Consider the following 25,928-nt stretch of genomic DNA (forward strand, 5'->3'; position numbering starts at 1 on the left):
AGTCTTTGTTTGATAGGTTGATTGCATGGATATATATCCATAGGTGATTGTAAATATTGAGCTCTACACTATTTATTGGCTCGTAACCACGTGATTGTGTCTTGCTTTTAAAGTGTTTTCATTTGAGCAAAAGTTGCAGTAGTAGTCGTTGGACATGAAATTTATTTATTTATTTATTTATTTTAACAAATTTCTAAGTTAATTATTTTTTTTCAATTATTTACTTTATTAGTGTCTTATGATGTCGCTAGAGTTTAATTGAATTGTAGTTTTTAGTTTTTAATAATTTATGTATTTTTTTTATTAATATTAAAAATTAAAGTTTAATTAAAATATAATTATTAAATATGTCGATCGTGCGACAAAAATTAAAAAAAATAATATTCAACGGCAAAATTACCGGATTACATCGGGCGGATACATCGACAACAAAGTCAAAAAATAATTCATGGAACTAAAACTTCACAGTTTGGGTGGTTACGAACCAGTAATCTACAGTTGGCCTCTTGTAAGTTTATTTTAATTTTTGGTTCACATTTATCTTTTTAAACCTTTTAAAATTTATTCACAATTATTTTATAACTATGTTTTAGAAATTTTAAATTTTTTAAAATATTAAATTTCTTCAATTTCTATATGATGGTGGTTATTTCTGGTTAAATGTGGTTATGGTTATCGTTATACATTTTAAAGTGGTTATAACATTTTGTGTGTAAGTGTTTATGTTAATGTTTATAATAATTCATCTAATCACCAAAATATACAAATGTAATGATTTGGATGATCATTAAAATGATACAAAACTAGAGTAGGGGAAACTGTTGTGCCACCTAACTAAATATTCTTCTTGTAATCAATGCTCTGGCTGTTCAAATAAGAATTCATTTAGAGTTCAGTTTAATATTTTTGCTTAGACTATTCATTAGGTTGTAAATCATAATTTTTGAGTAATATTTCAAGATAATTTGAAATCTAAACAGTTATTAAAATCTGCTTATATATAGTTGTTTTAAATTTAAATCAATACAACATTTTTATGTAATTCATCATGGAGTCATTTCTCATAGAGGATAATTACACTGAATGATATAGTTTTGCCTGTTTGATTTAAATAATGTTATCCATTTGGTTTACTTCTTAATTTCTTTACAAATTGAATTTTCAATTCCAGGAAAGCAAAGATCAAGAATGTGAAATTATAGAGGCAATCAGGTGGGTTGTTGAATTTAAGCTTTATACATTTATTCGTGAAATTAACTAACTGTAGATGATCTCTGACTCCTGCTGCTGTTGAAGATTTATTATCTTAATGCTTTTTATAGCCTTTAATGATATGCATCTGCTGATTTATAAATCTTAGAGTTGCAGACATTTACAGCTTTGCACTTGTGTAACTCTCACTCATTGAATGAATTTTCAATATTTTATTCATTCATTATTCACACCTGTTCCTCTTACTCTTACAGGGAAAGTTTTTATGTTTTGTTTTTGTTTCTGCACTCCACTACACTACAATCTAGGAAATGTTTTGTTTTAATTAAATGAAGAACAATTCATCATGTAACTGAGCGACAATTGGTAATTCACATCTGCTTAAGATTAATTTTCTTGGTATTATTCTGTGATGGGTTTAATCATTTATTTTAATTTTCCACATAATTCACCTGTGATGATGTTTAACACGTCTGCTAACTTTTATAAGCATGTTTCTTGGTAATAATGTTACATTAACAATTGGTTAATTTATAGCACCTATAGTATGGTAACTATAGCACCTAGTTCTCTTTTTAAAAAAACAATTATTGCTTACAATCAAAGGGGTTAGTTATTTGCATATGGAAACTTTCTAAACACTTCTAATGTTTGAAATTTTTGAACTAGCCTAGGTAAATAATGATATATATATAGTATATATGTATATATATATATATATATATGATATATATAATAATGTATGTATGATGATGATGCTCTTGAGTTTTGAGAATATTTTCTTATTTCATTTTGTAATATATTTGTATCCAAACCCATGTACTGACTGACACACGCACACACACACGCAAACACACACGCATATATATATATATATTATAAGCATGTGTTTATATTTTCATAAGTTCAATATTTTATACGCACATATATATATATATATGCATTATTTTTAGTACAAGTTGTTAAATAACCTATGATGGACATAAAGGACAGTTATTATTAGCATTCTTGTTTAATTATTTATCAATACAGATTATCAATAGCTAAACAGCTTGCACACTTACATTGTACATATGTATATATGCATTTATATGTATATATGTGCATGTATGTATGTATGTATGTCTTTATACCTATACATATGCACACTTATATTGTATATATGTATGTGTAACGCCACATACATTGGTTATTGCTTATAGCCTAGAATGTGTTTAATGTTCATGAACATCATCCATAACAATAGAATGCCAGCTCATGCTTACATGCTCCACATACATGTCTATGTGTGTGTATAGGCAATAACATTGGTATACATAAATGTGCTGACAAATGTATAAACACAAACACACACACACACACACACACACACACATATATATATATATATTTATTTATTTATTTATTTATTTATTTATATGTTTGTAAACATAAATGCAAGCAAGTAAATACAAATGCATTCAAACATACTCATGAATAGAATGTCTTTGATTCATATTTTTGCATCTACACTTTCATATAGGTGTGCATTTGCATGTGTGTAGGCGAATGCATGCACAAGCACATTCTTGTTCAATCATATTAGCCTATATACAGATTTTTATTTGTATGTTATATGTTGATATGTTTGTGCCTTGTCAAACATTTATATGATATTAAAAAATATATTTACACACACACATATAGAAATATATATAATATATATATATATGCTGGTATATATATATGTATATGTATATATATATATATATATATATATGCATACACATTAATGTATGTTGAGACATGCATTAATTATAAGGACTGTTGTAACTGCCTTTGTTAAGTTACTGTGCTGGAAAATATGCATGTGCTTATGTGCCTGTTTCTAATGTTTGCCCTGTGAATGAATGGATTGAATGCCTGTGCTCCATATATCTTCATGTCTTATATATATATAAATGTATATATATATATATATGTGTGTGTGTGTGTGTATTTGTGTGTGCTTATTATGGTTCATGTTGGCTTATGTTTGCTTATATAATTATGAGTGTATGTGTATGCAAAATCGTGCACCTACAATTACAAACAAACATTAACCACACACAAATGCACATACATGTGTATGTATGTATAAATGGTAATAATATATGTTTATTGTAGTAATCTATGTACACACACACACATACACACACACAGATATATATATATATATATATTATAAGTATATGAAGTTTACTTAAAGACCTAAAACATTTGTTGGGAAATATCACTGCATTTTCAGCATTGATTAGTTTCTTGGTTTATCCTTGTTGGTATGCAAGGTTTAAGCTTAGTAAATTTCTGTTGTGAACTGAAAATGTTTCCATTTAAGATATCCTCTTTCCTCTACTTCTCAAATTGCAATTGTTATTTTTATAATTTGACTACATCCTAATTCACTGCTGCTAACCAGCATGTGCCTGTTAACTTGTAACACTATACTATCCTTCTTATTAATTTTTTTTGTGTTTTCATGTGTTTTATGTCATATGTTTTGTATGAATACCTCTACATACACACACACACACACCCATATATATATATATATATACACAGTACAACTAAATTTATTGAGCTAAGTTACTCAATAAATTACTTATTAGTTCTTTTTTAATTTAGCCAGTTTAACTATTAATTCATTTAATACTTCGAAAATATATGTTGAATGTATGACAGCTCTAAGTATGGTTTTTATAATTATCAAATGAGTTCTCCTACTAATAAATGAATATTTATTTTCAGACAAATTGTATTGTTTCTCAATTTTTTTTAACCAATAAATCACTATTTACATTAAATTTGGCATCCACCATGCTATCTTGTAGAGACCCTTTTGAAGCATGTTTTTTGGCCTGTGGTTAATTGAGATCAAATGTTGTGGAAAAGACTTTTTTCAAACATCTTATGTTTGTAATATTGTATGAATGAATATATGATCTCAGTTTAGAGAGGTTATTATGCCGCTAGGTGAATGAGTGATTTAAATTATTGAAATATGGAAACTATCTCATTCTGTTGATGGCTAGAAGAAGAGATGAATCTGGAGGTGATACATTGAGAGTTACTGAGATAAATTGAGAAAGAAAGTGAAGCAGGGGAGAGAGAGAGAGAAATAGAGAGGGAGAGAGGATCTGGAAATAACTTGATAACTTTAAATATGTATGGAATGAGCTGGTAACTGATGTTGACCAGCAAATGAATTGAATTCTCATGTGGGAGTTACACCACAAAAGAAAAATAAATCAGCCAGTGCAATGATTGATATATATTTCTTTAGTGGCTATACAATAATATAGTGTGATGCAATGCTTATGTATTTATTATCAGCTTGAGTTATAATTACTATGTTTAGTGGTAAATAATATTTAATGATAATGAATTTAATACTATTTTAAATCAGTTTCGCTTGCCAAGAAGAACAACCTCTGCAGAATAGTCTCAACAAGATATTAGAGGGCTACATCATAAATAAGTTTGTGCACTTTTATGAACACTTTTTATTTTAAATTGTCTGATCAGGCTGTTATAATTAATTACCTGATGAAAAGTTATATTCCATATTACATTTTAAATAAATATATTTTTGTTCAAATTTTATTTTTACAATAAATCATGTTTAACTGAATAATTATTGAAGTAATTTAATTACATAACTCTTTGCCATGGTCACATCATCTGGTTAGTGTTGTTTAATTTTATTTATTCCTGACACAATCCAATCTGGCATCTCATTTTCTAATGCACTGGCATTCCTCTATTGCTGCTGCTGTTGTTTTTTATATTTCTGTCTGTACCTTGTTAGTTGCAGTTCAATTTGATCTTCTACATTCAGGCAGGTGTTTTGGTTATTGTTGTTGTTGTTGTTGTTTGTACATTGTGACATTTGCCCATTTGACACCTGATGAATAACATGGGAATGAGATAAATGATAGCTATGTCTATATTCATTTTTATATATTTATTTATATTTTTCATATTTGTATTCATACAGTCTTCATTTGTGTGTTTGTGAGATAGTTAGTTGTTCAACCCAATTTGAAATTTTATATTTCAACGTGTTAGATGATTGGAAAATAATTCCAAATTATTTTTATTGTCTTATTTCCTTTGTATCTGCTATAATTTGAGGTTTTTTGCATTTAATTTTGTTATTCAAGATGAAAATACTTTAAAATATGAATGAAATAATGTCTATTCTAAATGTTACAACAGTTACGAAAGCATCAAGATGGTCTGCCAGAAGTTCAACAGGGCAGTTGATGACCTCAGGTTCATGGTTAGTCATGCATTCTTTTATCTCTCATTCACATTTGATTCAAATTTTTTTTGTTAAATCATCAAAGTTTAGCGACATTCTACAATCATAGAATCAAATAGCTTCTTTGATGAATCTGTAAACTTTTTGATTTACTAATTAGATTTCCATTTAAATTATGTTTGCTAACCAATTAACAAATGTTTACCTGCCAAATTATATTATGATCTTATAATGTTTCTGCTTTCACATGAGCACAATTCAACGCCCCATCTTCTGTGGAAATAAATTAGATCTGCATACATTTCCAACAACATTTTATACAATCAATCACAATTGATCATTTTTCTTGTTTGCTTAAACTGAGTTAAAAGTAGCAGGCCAGATCATATTTAATGTTGTAATCTGCAGGCTAGTTGTTGAATGCTTGGTAGCCATAATGTTACTTATCAGTTGAATGCTGATATGATGATGGTTGGGGGTGATGGTGATGTTGCTGGGATAGTGATTTGATGATGTTGGTCTGATGATAGTTTCGGTGTGAGTGATGTAGTCAAGATGATATTTTATTTTTTTGGTGCAGCAATATCTAATAGGAAGGCTCGAGCTTGGTTTCCTGTGTTTGCAAAATGAATTTTTTAGTAAATGGTAAGTTTTTCTTTCTGGAGAATAGAGTTGAAAAGGTGAGATATATGTTTGAAAACACATGGAATATGCATGCTATGTGTCATGGAGATTTACTGACATTGTAATTCAAGGCACATGTCATTCATGACGTTTGTTTATTTGTTGCATATATACACATACACATGGGCATGAAAAGATAAATGTTTCAGACCTGCTCATCAAATTCATCAGCTGCTGTTGAATTACAGGATTAGTATTGCAATATAAATCACAATTTGAAGATGTTAAACATTTTTTTTCATCAAAGTGAAACATGATTTTTTTCTGTTACTTTAACAAAAAATTTATTTGCCTAAAAAATCTTTAACTTTCACTCCAGAGTTTATTTCTTATAATTTGATGTAAAAATAATTTGTTTATTTCATGTTTATGAAGCAATAAAATTAAGTGCCTGTCTTCGGGTGGGGATCTTATTCATCAGTGTACATGATGAGTTTAATAAAAAGTACTCATAGAAGACTTACAAGTGGTTGTCATTGTTATTTAATTTATTACTACTACTTCAACAACTACTGCACTCCACTGCACTCCACTGTTTATTGATTTTTTAAAACTAGTTTTCAATCGTTTTTTGAGGCTTCTTAATGAAATAAGTAAGTAATCGCTAGCAAACGTTGTTCGTAAATATATAGGAAAAGTAACAAATGCTTAAAAATACGGGGGAACATTATATTTCCGTCACTGCGGTGAGATGCATATCAATGAGTGGTGGTGCATCCACCATGCAGAATTTCACAGCAGGTCTACAACGTGAGGAGATCATGTGAATCAGATGCTTTCAGAACATCACACATGCACGCGCGCACTTACGCGCGCACTCACGCGAACATAAAATGCACGCACACACGCACGCGTGCACACACTCGCGTATCTGCTTATTTGCATTCAAAACACTTGCACACACTGTAGTGCTGCATAAATATGTCACCATGCTTTACAGTTGTGGCTGTTGTGCGTGTGCGTCTTCGTGCACATCTACATATGTATTGTATATGTGTGTTTCTATGTCGAATGTAATGGTTGTGTAATTATATGTATACATCTGTTTGTCTATATCTGCTCATAATTTTCTGTGTGTATATGGGATGTTTAATGTTGAAAACATGTGGGCTTGTTTTCACATTCTTTTTTATTGTCATATCTGCATTGAATAGCATCCTTAGTTGTGATGAAATACATTCCTTTCATTACCAAGGCAATTGCATGCTTCAAATGTAGGATTGGGATGTTACTATGTAATATTGTAAGCATGTTGAGTAGTGTTATGATTTTTATATCTCCCTAATTTTCAATCAAATATTTTTTATGAAAACTATGTAATTAGATTTTTCTTAACTAGTTCCCTATCTAAATTTCAAAATGTGAAAGGATTTTTTTTGCAGCTCAATTTATGATTTGAGGCTGCATGCAGCACACATTCCTTTCATTATTCTCCTATTATTATATTACAAATTTACACACAAATTTTGAAATACTTCATTACTTATTTAATTTTCTCTGATAAATTGAATCTCTGTTATCATGAAGAAATGCATTAAAGAATGTAGGTCACTGAATGTATGGTGGTTGAAATATTTGCTGTGATGTATGTATGTATGTATGTATGTATGTATGTATGTATGTATGTATGTATGTATGTATATGTATGTATGCATGTATGCATAGGATTGGAATGATGTATGATTTTCTGGTTGAGTAGATATGTTGTTGATAAGTTATTATGGACAAGATTGCATGATGGAAAATGCTAGGAAGGTAGGTAGGTAGGTGTTTGTGTGTCAATGCATCTCACATATGATTGATTATTTCTTAATTAATGAAGTTCATTGATGAAATGATTGATGGCTAATAATGTATATAACCTGGATAGTTTTTTTCATATATATTAATGCACAACTTTATATATAACTTTGTGCTGTACCTGACTTGTTGATACACATAACCTGGGACGAAATGGAACAGCTTTCCTTTGTTTGTCACATGTACTTGCATACACAGAGGATTGCTGTTAATGATTCACTAATCATTCATGCCCCATGATGCCAGTTTATTAAACTTACTCCAGGATATTGTTTGCTTTGTGTGGTGTGAGTGTATGCTTTGCATTGTTACTCTAGTTTTCTCATATGAAGATTGTTTTTTTCTCCAATGATGTTCTGCATCAATGCAGCTCTCCTGACAACTACTCTCTCTTATTATTTCTTTCTCTTCCACATTTGCACACCCACTGATCTAAGCATCATATCATCGCGTGCAATTCTTAGGATGAGTCCTATTCAAGTTTTGCTTAGCCTGCACGTAAACCAACCCCTCAGTGTTGTTGTTACCTAGACTAAATTGAACCTTTTGTCATCAGCAATTTGAATCCAGCTGATTCTGTTTAATGGCAGTTTATTGTGGGAAAGGCCACCAATTATCTACTAATAAATTGGAAAATATTGACAACATAATTAATTATTATTATTATTTATGCTCATTGTCACATGAATCATTTTGTCCTCCATTCATTTCACACTTACACATTTGTTTAATTTTGAGAATAATTATCACATCAGATAGTTATGACTGATGCAGTAGGTAAAACAATTTCACTATTATCTGCTTCTTAATTTTGTATATTGTAATTATGAAGCATAAGAAAATAAGTTATTGATTTATTGTTGTAAATTATAGTGATTCAATACTATAGTAGCAAAACAACTACGAATATTGTGTAAAGTTTTTCATGTTACTATGTAAATAAATATTTGTTGATTTGGTGCAGATAAAGCAGAAGAGGTATGAGTCAAAGAGCAGGGCCTCTGTTGATCTACTCCACCACATCTTACAGCTGTGCTACGACAAAGCTGTCACTGATCCGGCCAAACTTAACCAATATGAGCCATTCTCTGCTGAGGTTTGTTTCGTTTGTCTGTCCTTCAGCTGTTTTTTTTGCATTTTGCTAATTGATGTTATTATTCAGTTTCTTCCCTGTTGTTGGCAATGTTTATTTATATATATATATTTTATATAAACAATTGATTGTTTACTTTTTTAAATCGTTCACATTTTTTTAAAATGATTATTTAAAATTTTTTTTTTACAAAAATAGTTATCATTATGATTAAGTTTGCGAATCAAATGCAGATAAATGTGTTACCATGGGATTTCATCAATTTTCATCAGACTGTTTAGATAAATAAACATTCAGTTTCAGTTAATTAATTATCTTTGATCTCTCCACTGATTCTAATTACTTTCTAAGAAAGTTGGTTTGAAATATAATGTTGATTTTTACAAAAGTTTTTTGAATAAAGTTGTTAATTTTTCGTCACAATAAAAAGTCTACACAATCTTACATTATATTAAATACATTCTCTGCTTGGAGTTGCATTATCAGTCTGTTCATTCTTCATTTGATCTTAAACTTTTTTGATGTTAGCAGGCACTTAAGCTTTTTGAACATGAAACCATCAACAGATTAGGCAACAATTAATGTCTTTTTTTGCTTAGTGCTTTCGAATATTTTTATTTATTTTTTTTTATCTATATTTTTTATGATTCTTTTTATTACATTTGGTGTATCATATAGCAATAGCAAGAGATGGGTTGTTTAAAGATGAGTGTTGCTTTGATGTTAAATAATTTTTTTGTCCAAAACTGGTATGTTTAATTTATTGAAAAGAATAAATTTTTATTCTTTAAATAATTGTAATTTTTAAACAATTTTCTGAACAATGTTTTAAAATGTTTTAATTAATCGCTAAGTGAATAAGAATTTGCATGTGAATAGCATGGTGTTGACAAATTTTCTTTGAAATATAACAGTGATGATACTAAATTATTGTTGCATGCATGTTTATTTAATTCTTCCATGTTCACATTGTAAATTGTTAACAGATAAATTTGGGATGTTTTTAATAAAGTTTATTTTTATCAAGTTTATACTTTCAAAATCAGGTTTTCATTTTGTTGAGGTGTTTGTTCTTGATGCAAGATTTTCATATTTTTCAGTGTAGCTGGCCTATTGTTAAAGAAGCGAGATAGATTTATTATAATGCACAAGAATTTTTAAGCTTTAAAACCAATTTTTAAAATTTTCAATGTGTTTGTTTTTTATTATATTTAATAAAAAAGTTTTGTGTTCTGCCTAAATGATATGGATAATGGGTAATAATGTTGATGATGAATTTAATTTATAAAAATTTAATTGATTGTTTTAAAATATTAAAAACTTTCTCTGCACTAGGATGTCTTTTTAAAAAAAATATTTTTTTATTTGTTATCAGTTAGGTTATCTATCTGCTGTTTGTTTGTATGCCTTATTCACATTTCAAACTGTGTGCTATTTTTTCATTTCAGTGTTTGTTTGTTTTGCAGGCTTTTGTAATGAATGATCTGATTTATTTATAAAGTTAAGTAAGGCAAGAGAATGCAATTTTTAACTTTTCTTTACCAAGGTGTATGGCGAGACAAGTTATGAGTTGGTCGACCAGATGATCAAGACCATCAGGTTCACAGAGGATGATCGATTTATAGATCTTGGAAGCGGTCAGTTTTCGCTCTCTCTTCTCTCTCTCTCTCTCTCTCCCTCTCTCTCTCTCTTTCTTTCTAAAATTCTTTCAACATTTTTTTTCATTTATTCTCCTCACATGCTCTTTTAAAATGTTTTAAAAGAAAATTCTTTAAGCCTTTTAAATTTTTCTTTGTTATCTTCTCAAAAAAAAAAACATCAACTTTTTTCAATTTTAAATGTTGCATAAAAAATTTTGATGGATGTAACTTTTTTTTCCATTTTCATAACATTCCTGTTGCATTATTCACATCAGGAGTTGGTCATGTTGTCTTACAAGTTGCAGCTGCCACACCATGCAAGTACTGCTATGGTATTGAAAAGGCCCAGTGGCCCGCATACTATGCCAAGGTTGGCTTCCTAACTGTTTGTTATGTCAACTGTTTCCATGTTGTGATGTTGTTTTGATCAGTAATGTTTGATTATACTCTGTGTTGTAACTTATACTTGTTTAATAATTAAATTTCAAAGTTGCTTCATTGCTTACTATTTTTTATCCGTTTTCATCGGTCAATGCTTAATCTGTCATCTAGTCATAACATTGTTTGATAATTTCACCATGCACACAGCAACTGAGTGGAGAGTTTGAGAAGTGGATGAAGTTCTACGGCAAGGAGCATGGTGCCTACGAGTTGATGAAGGGTAACTTTCTATCTGATGACTACAAGGACGTCATATCCAGTGCCACGTTCGATTTTTGTTTTACTGCTTGTTTGTCTGTTTGTTTGACTTGCTGTGGTTGTTTGACTGTCACTGTAGTTGTTTATTATTTGACTGTTTGTTTGTTTGTTTGTCTAAAAAGTTTTTTATTAGTTAGAGTTATATTTTTATAAATGTTAAATCATCTTAATTAATGTTTCCAAAATTTTAAATCACACAGTGTCATATTTGTGAACAACTTTGCATTTGGGCCGCAAGTAGATCATGAGGTAGAATTTTTTTCCATCACCATATTTTATTTTATGTTACTTCTTAATACTATGTCTCTTCATTTAACTCTATGTCTACTATTTGATTCAAAACTTCCATTGAATGATGTAATTTTAAATTAATTTTTATAAACTTCTGGTTTTTATGTTATTAGCTTGAATTTAAATAATAAATTAGAAGAAAATGTTTATTTTTTTCAGATAGCAAACATTAATTATATTTATTTTTTATTTTTCTTTGAATCCTTCATAATAATTTCAAATAATTTACTTCGAATTTAATGAATTGATTGTTTGTTGCAGTTGAAATTGAGGTTCTCCAACTTGAAAGAAGGAACGAAGATTGTGTCATCAAAGGCATTTTGTGCTATGAACATGCAGATATCTGAGAGGAACCTTAGTGGTCAGTTTGTTTATGTTTTGCTGCTGTTGTTGTTGTTGCTGCTGCTGTCCTTGTTGTTGATGTTTGTGGTGATGGTGGTGATAATGTATCTTTCTGGGTCATGCCAGGGCTGATGGTGATTGAGAATTATATTCATTTCCAGCTTATGACATATGACGATCAACACATAACTCAGACGCTTATATTAAAAATTATCATTATATTAAATAAATCTTCTCCGTCAGACATCGGGGCGATAATGACCGTTGAAGAACTGTCCCCACTGAGGGGTCCAGTGTCGTGGACACCCAAACAAGTCACATACTTCTTGCACACCATCGACAGAACTCAGGTAGGAAGAGATGCTTGATGTGTGCGTGTGTGCGTAAGTGTGTGTGCGTAAGTGTACTGTTTGTACATTTAATTATTTGTACATTTTATCTTGTACTTGTACCCATTGTATGTTGTGTTGTAGCATCTCTGTTGGATAAATATGATGGGTACATTATTATGAAATGAGTAATAATTTTTTATTATCTTAATTACTTTTAAAGAATTGTTCACTTGTGGTAATAATAATACTAACAATGTTACTAATGATTACTTTTTTGAAGATAGTAGTAGTCTTACATTAGATTTACATTAAATTAGGGCTACTTGGATCATTTTTTTATTCATTTAATGTTATGTGCAGTATTGGATAATTTGTAAGGATGTTTACAAAATTTATCAGCTATTTGATGATGTGAAAGGGACATTTTGATGACCGATCAACGTCAACATTGTTTATGTTATAGACAATAATTGCTTTTGCATATTTAAGATTAATATTTAATTTGTCATTTTCACAAGATAATTGGCGGTAATGACAATGTGAAATATAATAGCGTTTATAATTGTTTCTTCACAATTTAAAATAGATAAATAGATATATTAGCGCTTATTATTATTTGACAAATAGCTTGAGGAGTACTTCAGGAAACGTCAGAATCCTTCCCAGTGTATGAGATCAAGGACATCCAAATCCAACCTGCGTTCTATGATGGGCGATGATGGTGCAAGGAGACAAGTTCGTTCATCTGTTTGTTTGTTTGTTTGTTTGTTTTTGTTTGTTTGTTTGTTTGTTTGTTTGTTTGTTTGTTTGTTTGTTTGTTTGTTTGTTTGTTTGTTTGTTTGTTTGTTTGTTTGTTTGTTTGTTTGTTTGTTTGTTTGTTTGTTTGTTTGTTTGTTTGTTTGTTTGTTTGTTTGTTTGTTTGTTTGTTTGTTTGTTTGTTTGTTTGTTTGTTTGTTTGTTTGTTTGGACCTTGTTAAATAATTTAAATTTATAGGTTGAAATTCTTTCATCATTTTGTTTTATTATTGATAATTTATTTTTTGTTGTTTTATGAATGACATTTAAATGTATAAATTTTTTAGTTTTCAATTCAATCTATTTCTTCTTCCTTAACAGAATTCTACTAAAAGTATAGATCCGGTAAAAATGGCAACATCATCTTCATCTGGTCTGCATTCCAAGGAAGTTGCTGTCAGCTCCCTGACACCAATGAGAAGTAGGTACTGGCAAGAAAAAAGGAAAGCCAAAAAGTTACCCTCGAAACGACCTTCAATAATCAGCATGTTGTCCACAATAACTGCCCCCGTTTCACCTCGGTCTTGCAACACAACTGCAACAAACAATCATCTATTCAACAATGTTTTCAACAACAGCAATATCTTTAATAACATCAACTGCAACAGCAGCAATAGGATTAATGATATTTCCAGATTTAACCACAACAAAGCGGGCAATGATAATCTTTTGCAAACTGGCATAGACAACAACGAAAACTTCAACGCCACCAACAACATCAACAGCAAACAGTTTTATCCAAAAAAATACCACCAGCAACAATTAGTAACTACTGCAGACAACAAACTTCTTGTGATGCCACAGCAACAACACAGGCAACACCAGCAACAATCTTTACTTCAACAAGAAATTCAACAAAATCAGCTATTATTACAGCAACGTCAACAACCAACTCTTCTACAAGCTCAACAACAACACTTAATACAAATACAACAGCCAATACAAAAACAACATAATCAACCATTTCAACAACATCAGCAACAAATTCATCAACCACATCAACAACAGATGCATCAACAACAACATCTACAGCAAATAAGGTTCACACCACCATCATCTCAACTGCCAAACTTTACATCAGATGATACCAACTCCACCGACAGACATGTTCCATTGAGTAACAAGTTCTCACTGAATTGCAAGCCTCTAAGTTTGTTTAAAAGCAAAGAATGTCAACTCAACGGGATGTCTGCAATGCCTCACATAACAAAATCTGCACTGACAACACAAACTGCAACGCCAACCATTAAATCTCCAGCACCTTTTTCAACTTCAGCAACAGTGGACAATATTTTCAGCAAAGTTTCAAACTATCGGGACAACAATTACATCATTAATGATCATACATCTCTACAGGTAAACCACTAACTCCTACATACTTATTGATTTTCATTTTTCAACTGCTAGTTGGATTAATTTCTCTTATATCTAATCACATTTATTTCATTGTTTTTATTTCACCTTTTAGAAGCAAATGTTATCAGAATGAAAATCATAATAATTTGATACTATGGTATTTTCATCCATGCAGCAGCAGGGTTGCAAAGAGATACCATTGGCGAACAAATCAAACAGCAAAGAAAGGACAGCTATGTTTGGTTGGTCATCATTGTCTTGCGTGTTTTTTGTAATATTTCATGTTTAGTTGGCTTTGATCTGGACATGTTAACCTATCATCGACTTATTTCATTGCATCTTGCACTTGGAGAATTTTATTTGCGTTATAAAATTAAGTCTGTTTTTATTATTGCCTGAGTACTAATGATGATATTGGGAGACCATTCAAGCCATTGTTTGTAATCACTAAAGGTTTGAGCAGTGATGATGATGAGGAGGAGGAAGAGGAGGATGAAAATTATTCAGCTGACGTGCAGCAGGCTTTGCACTTGTTCCACCTGGAGTCAGTTAAGATCGCCACGGATCACGGTAGCATCTTTCATTCGTTCTTCCATTTCTTCATATTTTTCATCAGCTCATTGCAGTAGCATTTATACGCTCATAGCCTAATTAATTTTTTTGCTTCTATATGTTTTAATCAAAAGTTAATGATTTTTAGATTACTAGCTCCTGCAAATTTTATATCGTTTGAGACAATAACAGTATAGACGAGATGTAGTAGTGTTGGCATGTTGCAATGATATGAACTGCTACTAGTGTTGTCTTTCATTAACATCAATCACATCATTTTCTTTCCAGGTTATATAGCTCAGGATTCATTTAATGATCCGATTCTGCTGCAAGATTGTAGAGACTTTAGATACCACTGTTCTGCTCATCAGTTGCGGAGGAGCAACAAAAACGCCAACCATAGCATCATTATGACGCCTCAACGTGACGATCTTCTAACTGGATCTGATGTTGCAATGTTTTCACATGCTCCATCATCTTCATCAGCACACGCAACAACAAATTCGTTTGATTTGATGGACAAGCAAACGGTGTTGAATCGTAATCAGCAGATCAACAACAACAACACATCTCATTTTGTTAGCTCACAATCAAACATGTTTTTAAAATCTCCGTTGGTTTGTAGCAATGTTAACGGAGCTACAAATAATTCGGATAAGAATGTTGAATCAACTGCACCATTCCCGTCCCCGGCACACACAGCACTACCTAAAGTTTGTGTGTCTTTTCCAATTTTTTCACCCATCACGCCTGAGACACCAAAACCTGAACAACTCCCACAGCAACAATCCCATCTCCCTAAATGGTTACAACAACTGAATTCGTTACCTCCGCAACCACAGCATAAGAATAATGTAAGGAAATGTTTGCCTTTCAACGAAGCAGCTGTTAATAGCCATGCAGATAATTTTGCATTCAGTTCAATGCACAACACAAACTCGAATAATGTAGATATAAGGACAGAGTTTGCACCAAAAGGCATTCTGAAGAAAAGTCATTCCATCAGGTCTGACTACTTACACGTGCCTGATGGTTCCACGCAACTCAGTGGAACAACATTTAACTCCATACATTCTGCATTTGAAGGATCTGTTGACGATAAACACGTTTTCAATGCACCTGGGAATGTTGTACAATTTCCTCAGCAACAATGTTTCCTACTTGCTGAAGATTCTAGCTCCATGTCCACATCAACACTATTTTCTACAAGGCAGCATAATATGATGAACACAAAGATGTCACAAGCTCAACATTCAACACAACATGCTCCACAAGTGCCATGCAATTCTACAACATCTCTGCGATCTCAGGATAACATTAACAGTAATAATTTCGAGCCATGTGCTTTTGATTCCAATACAACCAAGCAACTTCCTTCAATCCATGTATCACTGCCCAAGTTTTTAATGGATGACTCACAACTGTCCAGTGATGCCAGCTTAAATGCATCTCTACAGACACCATCAACTTTTGCAATTGTCACACCAACAATATTTCCTCCAGCAACAGCATTGCCAACGTCAACACTAACCACTACATCAACAACAGCGCTATCAACAACACATACACAAGTGTACAGGAAATCTCCACTGTCACCTTTGAGGGTCATAACCTCATTCTCACCCCAGCCTGTGCCTATGGATGTGACAGGGGACCTAGCCAACGACATGCATTCATCTTTCAAGTCTCATCTACTCACTTGCACTGACGTAACAACATCAAATGCAATGAACGTTGATTACATCAACAACAGCAACAACAATACATCTCACATCAACAACGTCCATACTCTTTTTGATAGGAGCAATAGCCGCAATTTTCTCAATAACATGAATAACGACAACAATCGCCATTCGTATTCAAACAACTATAGCAGCATTAACGGTCCCAACGGTTTTATGAAAGACAACTTGTGTAACGATCAAACTCACCTCGCTTCTTATGGAAGCAACAGTTTTATTAGAAACAGATCACCTGCAAACAGTTTCCCATCAGATGCCATTACAAAACATTCTACGGCCAGCTTGAGTAATCCATTAACTGGCAGGAATCCCTATCCAAATAATGATATTATCCTTGCAAATAATAATATTCTTCAAGATAATGTTTGTAAAATTATTAATTCCACAGACGTTTACGAAGCGGATAATTGTAATTCCTTCAAAAACGAAAGCAATAACAATTATATGAAAAGCAATAACAATATTAATATTAATAATAATTCAAATAGTAAAAAATTATATCAGCAACACCATCATCTACGTCATTCTAGTCATGCAATAACATCAGCAGCTATAAACGCTTCTCCAATAATCACGTGCAATCCCACACAGCCTGGCAACACCATGCACATGTTCCATGCAAAGTCACATCCAGGACATCTAGGCGTCAAGAAGAATTTTACTAAGGACGGTGTAGGTTGCAGTGATGAGGATGACGATGAGGATGATGACAGTCCAGAACTGATTGCCTTCATGGGTTAGTTATTTGTCGCTCTGATATTTTTTTTTGCACTTTGGAATGATTGAATTTTTTTCATTTTATTGATGATGACAAAGATGATGATAATAGGACCGACCTGGCGTGCAATTTTAGTTCCGTCATCAATTTTATTTTCCTTTAAAACTTCAGCTAAGGTGAAAAGACAGTACAAAAAGGCACTGAAGAAAATGGCAAGTCAGTCGTACAAAGAGGAACTTATGCAACAGCTGCTACAAGAACAAGTTTGTTGCTTTTTGTTGTGAATTGTGTTGGGGACATGTTGGCATTGTTGTTGACGCTGTAATTATAGTCGCAACTTTAAATTATTTTAAGATGGGATGATGTTGTATTTATTTTGATATTCTTATTGTGATGTTGATTTTTATGCCTTTTGCACATTTCAGAATAATGTCGCTATAATTGTTGCTGGTTATACAGCTTGTTGGCTTCTTTTGAATTGTTTGTGTTTTTCATATGAAAATGTTCATCATGTTAGCTGCTGCTGAAATATTATTTTGAATAATTTGTCAGATTCGACAATCCAATCTTCAAAAACAACTGATGTTTCTATCAGAGGAAGTCAACAAACTCGAACAACAACAACTCAAACAGCAACAGTTACAACATCTTCAACCGTTTCATCATCAGCATCGTTCAACTGTCGTAGAATGTAGTACTAGATCAACCAACACCTCACCACAACTTGCCGTGCATCCTTTGGAATGTCAACCACCTCAAAATGAAACCTCATCCGCCCCATCTTCGCCGTCACAGTTGTCATCACATGTGCCTCCGTCATTAATTTTGTCACAACTCGGACAACAACAGCCACCATCTCAGCAGATGTTGATGTTGTTGCTACAGGAGCGACAACATCGACAGCAGCAATCTCCCGAATTGAATGAACATCTTTCTCAATCTTCTCATATCACACACTCACCATCAATTAGACCACAAGCACAAAACACATCAACACACCATCTACCAGCATCACCACACCATCTACCAGCATCACCACGTTATCCACCGGCGTCACCACTTCATTCCTTATCATCATCATCACAACGTCGTCGTCGTGCATCATCATCATCACCACAACGCAATCATTCCATGTTGTCGACCTCCGCCAACAATCCTCTCGATGACGCCATGATTCTCAGGGACCTGGATGCAGACGTTTCTAATAGACATGATGACGACGATGATGTAAGTGATAATGATAAAGATGGTAAAGATGATGATGAAGGCGATAATGATGAATACGATAATGAGGAAGAGAACATCTGTGAGGAAATTTGCGGTGATAAAAATGATACCAATGGAGAATGTGAAAGAGCGGATGGAGCAACCTACGCAGTTGAAGTCACGTGCCACAATCACATCAACAAGATTGTTGGTGACAACAACATCAACGGGCATCAACAACTTAATCCAGATATCTACCTTGTTAATGATCCGCAGTGCAACAACGACAGCCACACTGCCGTTGGCCACAACGATGATGTGTGCGTTAACAACAAATCTCTTAATGACAGCAACAGCAGTTATTCATCCACTGTACACGGAGGTGTCGATGATGGTCAAAGGAGCCAGAAGGAAGATGGGATGTATGTCGTCAGGCGTGTTGCTCCATTGAAACTGAATTTGAGCTTCCAAAAGAAGTCCTCAGCAAATAATACAAAAAATGACGTTGAAAAGGATAACATAGTTGTCAGAGATGAAGGTGATTGTCTCATTCATGCCAGCCAATCATCAGTCAACATCAATCATCTTGTTGACAATATCGAAGATGTGTTTGAAGCCACCACCAGTGAGAACAGCAACATGAACAATTGTACCAGCATGAAAGAATGTAGCACGAGTAATCAGGCCGTTGACCCAGGAAGGAAGTCTCCCGATCCTGAAATGCCCCTCCTCATCCCTGAAACCATTGCAATGTCTGCGTTGCCACTGGTAACATTAAACCACAGCCAGCAATCATCCAGGTACCAGAGTAGGAGCAACACTCCAGTTCTGGAGAAATTTGATGATGGCAGCATTGCTAATTATGGAAGTCATGATGATGTTAATGATGTCTTCAAACCTTGCACGACATTAACAACTGAAGTGCCTGTGGCAGCATCATCAACTGCATGCAGTGGCATTTGTTTCAGCCCCATATCTTCGTGTGGATCACCATCACCTGTGCACGACAACCTGATGGATGACAAACAATACCAAAAACCAGCACAAGGGTTTGGTGCTGGTGCACTCACAACTGGTTTTGAACCTGCTGCAGATGATGATGATGTTATGGTGCGTGGGGATTCTCTGTCAAGCAGAAAACGAAAATCAATGGAAGTTTACGAGTGTTCTTCACCGCAAAAAATGAAGCGCATGCTCTCTGATAATGATAGTGAGTTGATGAATTGCTAGCTGGCTTGCTTGCTTAGTGTCTGTTTTGTATACTTGCTCATGAGTTGACTTCTTTGTTTTGTACATTACTCCACTCTGTTTTAAATTGTTTCTAGATTTTTTATGTTACCATTTATTCGTAATCATTTTTGTTTCCAAGTATTGTTCACAATGGCCGTCCTAATTTGTTTTTGTCTTCAGGTGTTTTGTTTGCATAAAAACTTCAGCTACTAAAAATTTGTTTTTATTTTGTTCAGACACATTGGGAATGAGGAGCAGTGCAACGTTCATACAACAACAACAATGTCCACCACAAGAAATCACCACCAATCACAACACTGACCATAGAATGAAGAACGGCTTCAATGTCAGCAGGGATGGAGCTAGAGATAACCTCGGAGCAAATGGAGATGGCTTCCTTATCAATAATAATGGCCCGATCTACAATGTTGACAGCAACATTCTTCCCTACAATGAGCAGGGCAGCACAGGAGTGACAGTCCAAGCAAAAACAACATTGGCGATCGAAGGAACTGATGCCAATGTCATCATCTCTCACCCGCCATCTGTCGAATCTATTGAAAGAACTGATTCGACTACCACCTCACACCCGCCGTCAGTGGAGTCAAGAAGTGATTCAAGGGACTCTGGTTATGGAAAGGGTAGTGATAGTGATTATTGTGATGCTATGCAACACAAGTTGAGAAACATGCAACGACAACAATCCTTACTGCAACAACATCATTCCATGCAACAACCCCTCCATCAACAACCTACTGAACAACAATTACTTCTCCAACAAACGTACAACAACATGACTGCTGATCATTCTCACAAAGTTGATTATATCTACATGAACAAAAAGTCGCACCAACATCACCATCAACATATACTTCCCACCCAACAACACTTACGACAACACTTTACACCTATACAACAAAACAATTTAAACAACAACAACAACATCAATGAGACAATGGACTTCAACAAACCAATGTCAAATTGGAGCAACTTTCACCAACACGTCGATACATCTTTGTATGCTTACAATAACTTCATTTATCGAAACTGTATAAATAACGATGATTCAAATGTTCTATCATTTTCTAGTCTAGCTGAAAGTTATGAACGACAAATACAGAGTAGGAATCATTTCAGCAATCACATCAAAAACAGCAGCAATAATCACATCAGCAGTATTCATAGCGACAGCAATTACATCAACAACATCGGCAACAATCGCGTTAACAACAACCACATCAACGTTCAAAACCACAGCCACAATAGCAACAACAATAACAGCAATATTTTTAATTACAGCAGCAATCTACCTTACAATTATTTTTATCCTCACAATGGATACCTCGCACCTAATTTAGGCATCAGCGGCGCTAATGCAGATGCTAACTACTCGAACGTGAACGCCAACAACAAAAGAATCGTCTATTCTTAGCATCTCGTCTATCTCACACAATTCTTTCATCATATTAGTCCACACGCACGCACACACACACACGCACACGCAAACACACTGCGCCAGTTACATTGTATTTACCGTACAATTAATGATGTTTTATTTTCTCATAATGTATTTCCCGCTCTAGTTACTATTATACTATATTGATAATTTGTTTATTTATTTAATTATTTTTTATTGAATTGATTATTTTTATCCACGGAGCAGTAGTTTATTGTACGCTAATTTAATCAATTATTATTTAATTGTTTATTGTCTATTCATTTTCATTATTACATTATTACACTTGTTTGTGTACAGTTTAATAAAATAAAAATCATTTGCACATTGTTTGATCATCAAACACGTTCATTTGTTGGCCGTTTCATTTTTTTTCTAAATGCTCAAAATACTTAACCGTTCATATCATTGTTTCTCATTAATTTATTTATTTACACAACCTAGGTATGATTTGTTACGCATTTCAGTTGAATGCCTCACTCGCAACAAATACCCCCACCTAACTACAATTCAATCTGAGTGCGTGCTTGATCTCTCTCTCTCTTTCTCTCTCTCTCTTAGGCACTTTACATTTTGGTCACTTTCTACAGAAGAATGTTCATAAATTTTTTCATTTTTATTTCAGCAAAGGAACGTAGAATTAACATTTTTATTACATAGCCGTTATTTACGTATGCAAAAGTTATATTTAACTACATGCATTTACAATGTATTAATACGCATGCTGTCTTAGGTCATTATTACATGCATGCGTTCGCTACTCTTTTACTTATTTATTTTCTACTGTTTTGTGTTGTATAATAACGTATTGTTAATTTTGTTTTGATGTAACACTCGTCCACAGTTTATAAGAAATCTCAGATGCTATCGTGCTATATATATATATATATATATATATATATATATATATATATAGTATGTGTATATGTTTGTCTATATTTTTATATTTATTTTCCGTAGAACAGTTGTCAAGATTTGTATGAGAATGTGGTATGATTATTGAGATGAATCTAAATAAAGATTTTTATTGATATACAATTTATTCCATTAATAAAATTATTTATAACTTTCTTAAGTTTTGAAGTTTTTTCAGCTTAGTTTAGAGCTTGTGTATAAAAGAACGATAAGTCAATTTAGTTGAGTAGTTCATCGCGGTTAGTAAGTGCCAGCAGATGGTTTTATGTTTCTATGTTCATTCGTTCCTGTTGATCATGATGTTATATCAGGTGTGGCAGGTGATTTATATTCGGTTCGAGCGAAATCTTAACATTCCCAGTGGATAAATTTAAAAGATTCGAGAGGTCTAATTGACGGGAAAGATTTGCTATGTGACCTTGATATATACCACGTTGAGATTGGTCGGGTTAAAATAGATTGGTTTGAAAACAACTGAGGAAAAGTATGGAATTATATTTAGAAATTGAAAAATGTAACAGGTTAATGCGCATAATCCTGTAGGAGTAGGAGTGAGAAAAGATTTCAGCTATTGTAATTAATTCATGCCTGGATTTGACGCCACGGATAGATTTAATAATTTTGGCTCATCGAGTCTCATGGTTAACGTTTGTTTCCACTAATCAGCTATAAATCGAAATCCTGTTACCCATCGTCGTCACTCTCGGACCGATGGATGTTGATGCAAATATTTTAATAAAAGCAACAAACTTGGAATCAACGCAATTGACTGAATTTATTGCTCTAACAATTGATAGCTTGTTACATTTTATTAATCACATCCATGTATGTTGATTTCTCTCTCTCTCTCTATATATATATATATATGTTTGTGTGTGTGTGTGTGTCTGTGTACTTGTTTGTGTGTATGTGTGTTTGAATGGCATTTTATTTCGAGTCAACTAGTCAAGTTTATGTTATAAATATTATAAATTATAGTATAAATTCATTGATAAAAATGTAAATGTTTACAAAATTTCGAAAATTGATTCCAGAATAATCCATGAAGAATCAATCATCTTGACAAACTTTCAAGTTTGAATTGAAATGTGTGATCTTAATTCGATGCAGGTGTTAATTTGTATGATACGAAGATATTTAGTAAATAACCGCTCAAACCAATCAGGCCAGTTTTGTCCTTTCGGCTATGAAGTTTATCAAGGATCTTCTATACTCTCTGAATTAAATAAATAAAATTCAGTGTCGAATTTCGTCAAAAATTAATGCACTCTTGTTGGATAATTTATACGATACAATAACACCGAACGAAACTCACTTCAATTCTTCTTCTTTCTTTTTAGCTTCTGCCATTTCATGTTTTATTCTCTTCTCAGGTTTGTCGTGACTGGACGATCTGATGAAACCGCCTGGCTCTGCATTCTTTCTTGCTTGTTCACTTCTAAATTGTGTATCTTCCATTTGATGAGACTGTGGTGGTTTCGATTGCTCTTGTACAATTTGCTGTTGCAACTGTTTCTGCAATGTTTGAGGGGGGGAGGGTTCGAAATGGTCAGTTGTTATTTTTTGAACTCCTTGTTTCAATTTAATTTGTTGCTGATTGAGGTTGGATGGGTTTTCTCGAAATTGTTGTTCATATTGTCGAATGATGAACTTTGGTTGTGGTTGCGGCTCACTTTCTTGCCGTTCTCTTCTTTGAATTAAATTTTGTATCTGCATTTTTTGTACTGATTGTTCGTCTGATCGCTGAGACTGTTGCTTGATTGGTTGCATTTGAATCTCTTGATTGGTTTCTTGAGACACCTGATGCGCAAGCAAGTGTTTTTCGTTAGCATTTTCGTTGTTTGAAACTTTTTTCTTGAATTCACTGCTAAGGTTTGAACTGCCTGATGACACACGTGAGGCACCCGCATTAACCGCATCAGTCTTCAGCAATTCATCCAAACTTGATGTCTCAAAATTCATTTCTCTACTATTTTCCCTTTTGTATCCACTTAATAATTTTATTTTGCGAATTTCTTTTGGTGCTTCTTCGTTGGGACAATTTTCTGCAGATTTTTGATCTACGGCTTTATAAAAGCCAACCAATCGCTCTAGTGAAACGTGTTTAAGCTCTTTTTTGAAAAGTTCAACAAGTTCTTCTCGATTGTTTTTTACATTTGGTTGATTATCTGACTGTCCAAAATCGTGTTCCTCAGAAAGTGATTTAATTCTTCCTTGGTTCAGCAAATCAATTTCTTTGCATTTTTCAAAAAGCAATTCGTTCTTCAACCGCATTTCTGAAAATTTTTTTACTACATCTTTTTTTTCTGAACTCGATTGGGACTGCAAATTTGGCAACAACATGTCCAGAATTATTTCTACAACTTCACTCTGAACTAACGGCTCTTGTGTTTGAAAACCTCTTTCCTTCCTTAACGATTCTTCTCGTTCACTGAAGATTCTGACCTCTTCTTGAATAGCAGACTCACTTCTAGGCAGCCTAAATGTCGCATTTTTCTCGTTGAAGATAACATCGGCGTCTTCAAATGGCTGTACGCGCTTCACAGAAGCTTGCTGACAAACAAAATTGATGAGTAACTATTAAATATAATGAAATTGAATACGTATACAAAATGATTTATAGGTAATAAAATTTTTATTTCAATGTAATCGTTTTAAACAGATTAATCAAAACAAGTATAAATCGTCAATAACACACTTTTTCCATGTTATTCTGCTGCTTGTTTAATTCATTACTTTCATCAATGATTTGGTTTTCGCTAAAAATTTTCAAATTAGTACCATCGATCGCTGTTGTGTTAAGATCCAAGCTAACGTTTGCGCTTTTTGATGCGACAAAGGTTACATTTTTATTGTTAACAAAATGATTCCTAACACGTTGTTCGCTGCTAGCTAAATTAAAATCCGTAACTTCACACGAATTGCTGTCATCTGATTTAACAACAACAATTGTCTTGTCAATCATGCTGTCCGCTTCATGTTTACTTTCAACGTTTCTTTGATCTGCACATGCACATCCATTATTTGATTCCTCGATGCTCCCTGCACAGTTTTTGCTGGATTCTGTTCTGAAGGTAATGATGGTTGAATGAGTCAAATCTGCTGTTAAGATACTTTTTTTCTCGTCAGTTGTGCATGTTGAAACACTCGGCTTTAAAATTATTTTACCAATTGGCATCTTTTTTTATATTTTAACGAAAATAAATTTAACAATACAAAACTATTGATTCAATATTCTAACAATTGAATCAAGTAACTCAATTGATGTTGAGATTAGAAATGTTTTTAGCAAAGTATTCAAGTGTAAGTGAATAAATAATATATATCTCCGCTCACTCGAATATGTGTGTGCAAGTGCGTATTAGTGCATAGGTAAAATACACTTGTTTAAATTATATATGCAGGCATACTAATGCCAGCGTGTTGTACACGCGAGCCGAGAAACTTGTAGATACTCATCTGAGATAATTGAATTAGTCTGATTGTTCGTGTGTCTGTCTGTCTGTCCGTCGGTCGGTACTTCGTTGAATGATGGTGGTGTTCATCACGAACGTAGCGAAATGTTCATGCGATCATTCTATCA

At 33.1% G+C, this 25,928-nt stretch overlaps 2 protein-coding genes across 2 annotated transcripts; one reads left to right on the forward strand and one right to left on the reverse strand.

Moving 5' to 3' along the window:
* Positions 1-5,446: 5,446 nt before the first annotated feature.
* HELRODRAFT_65325 (hypothetical protein) lies at positions 5,447-12,411 on the forward strand (the record flags this gene model as incomplete). Its single annotated transcript, XM_009021311.1, has 8 exons — positions 5,447-5,512; positions 8,943-9,074; positions 10,618-10,708; positions 10,987-11,081; positions 11,300-11,418; positions 11,611-11,659; positions 11,963-12,062; positions 12,287-12,411. Coding segments are annotated over 8 exons (777 nt in total), but the record flags the coding sequence as incomplete, so codon positions are not given.
* Positions 12,412-23,101: 10,690 nt separating this feature from the next.
* HELRODRAFT_188598 (hypothetical protein) lies at positions 23,102-25,610 on the reverse strand. The gene is made up of 3 exons (XM_009021312.1): positions 25,044-25,610; positions 23,661-24,898; positions 23,102-23,561 (listed from the first exon to the last, which is right to left on the reverse strand). The coding sequence occupies exons 1-3, from the start codon at positions 25,521-25,523 to the stop codon at positions 23,507-23,509; spliced, it is 1,773 nt and encodes a 590-aa protein (XP_009019560.1). The 5' UTR covers positions 25,524-25,610; the 3' UTR covers positions 23,102-23,506.
* Between the last annotated feature and the right edge of the window lie 318 nt (positions 25,611-25,928).

This window comes from Helobdella robusta (assembly GCF_000326865.2).
Source record: "Helobdella robusta unplaced genomic scaffold HELROscaffold_3, whole genome shotgun sequence".
Classification (NCBI taxonomy): Eukaryota; Metazoa; Annelida; class Clitellata; order Rhynchobdellida; family Glossiphoniidae; genus Helobdella; species Helobdella robusta.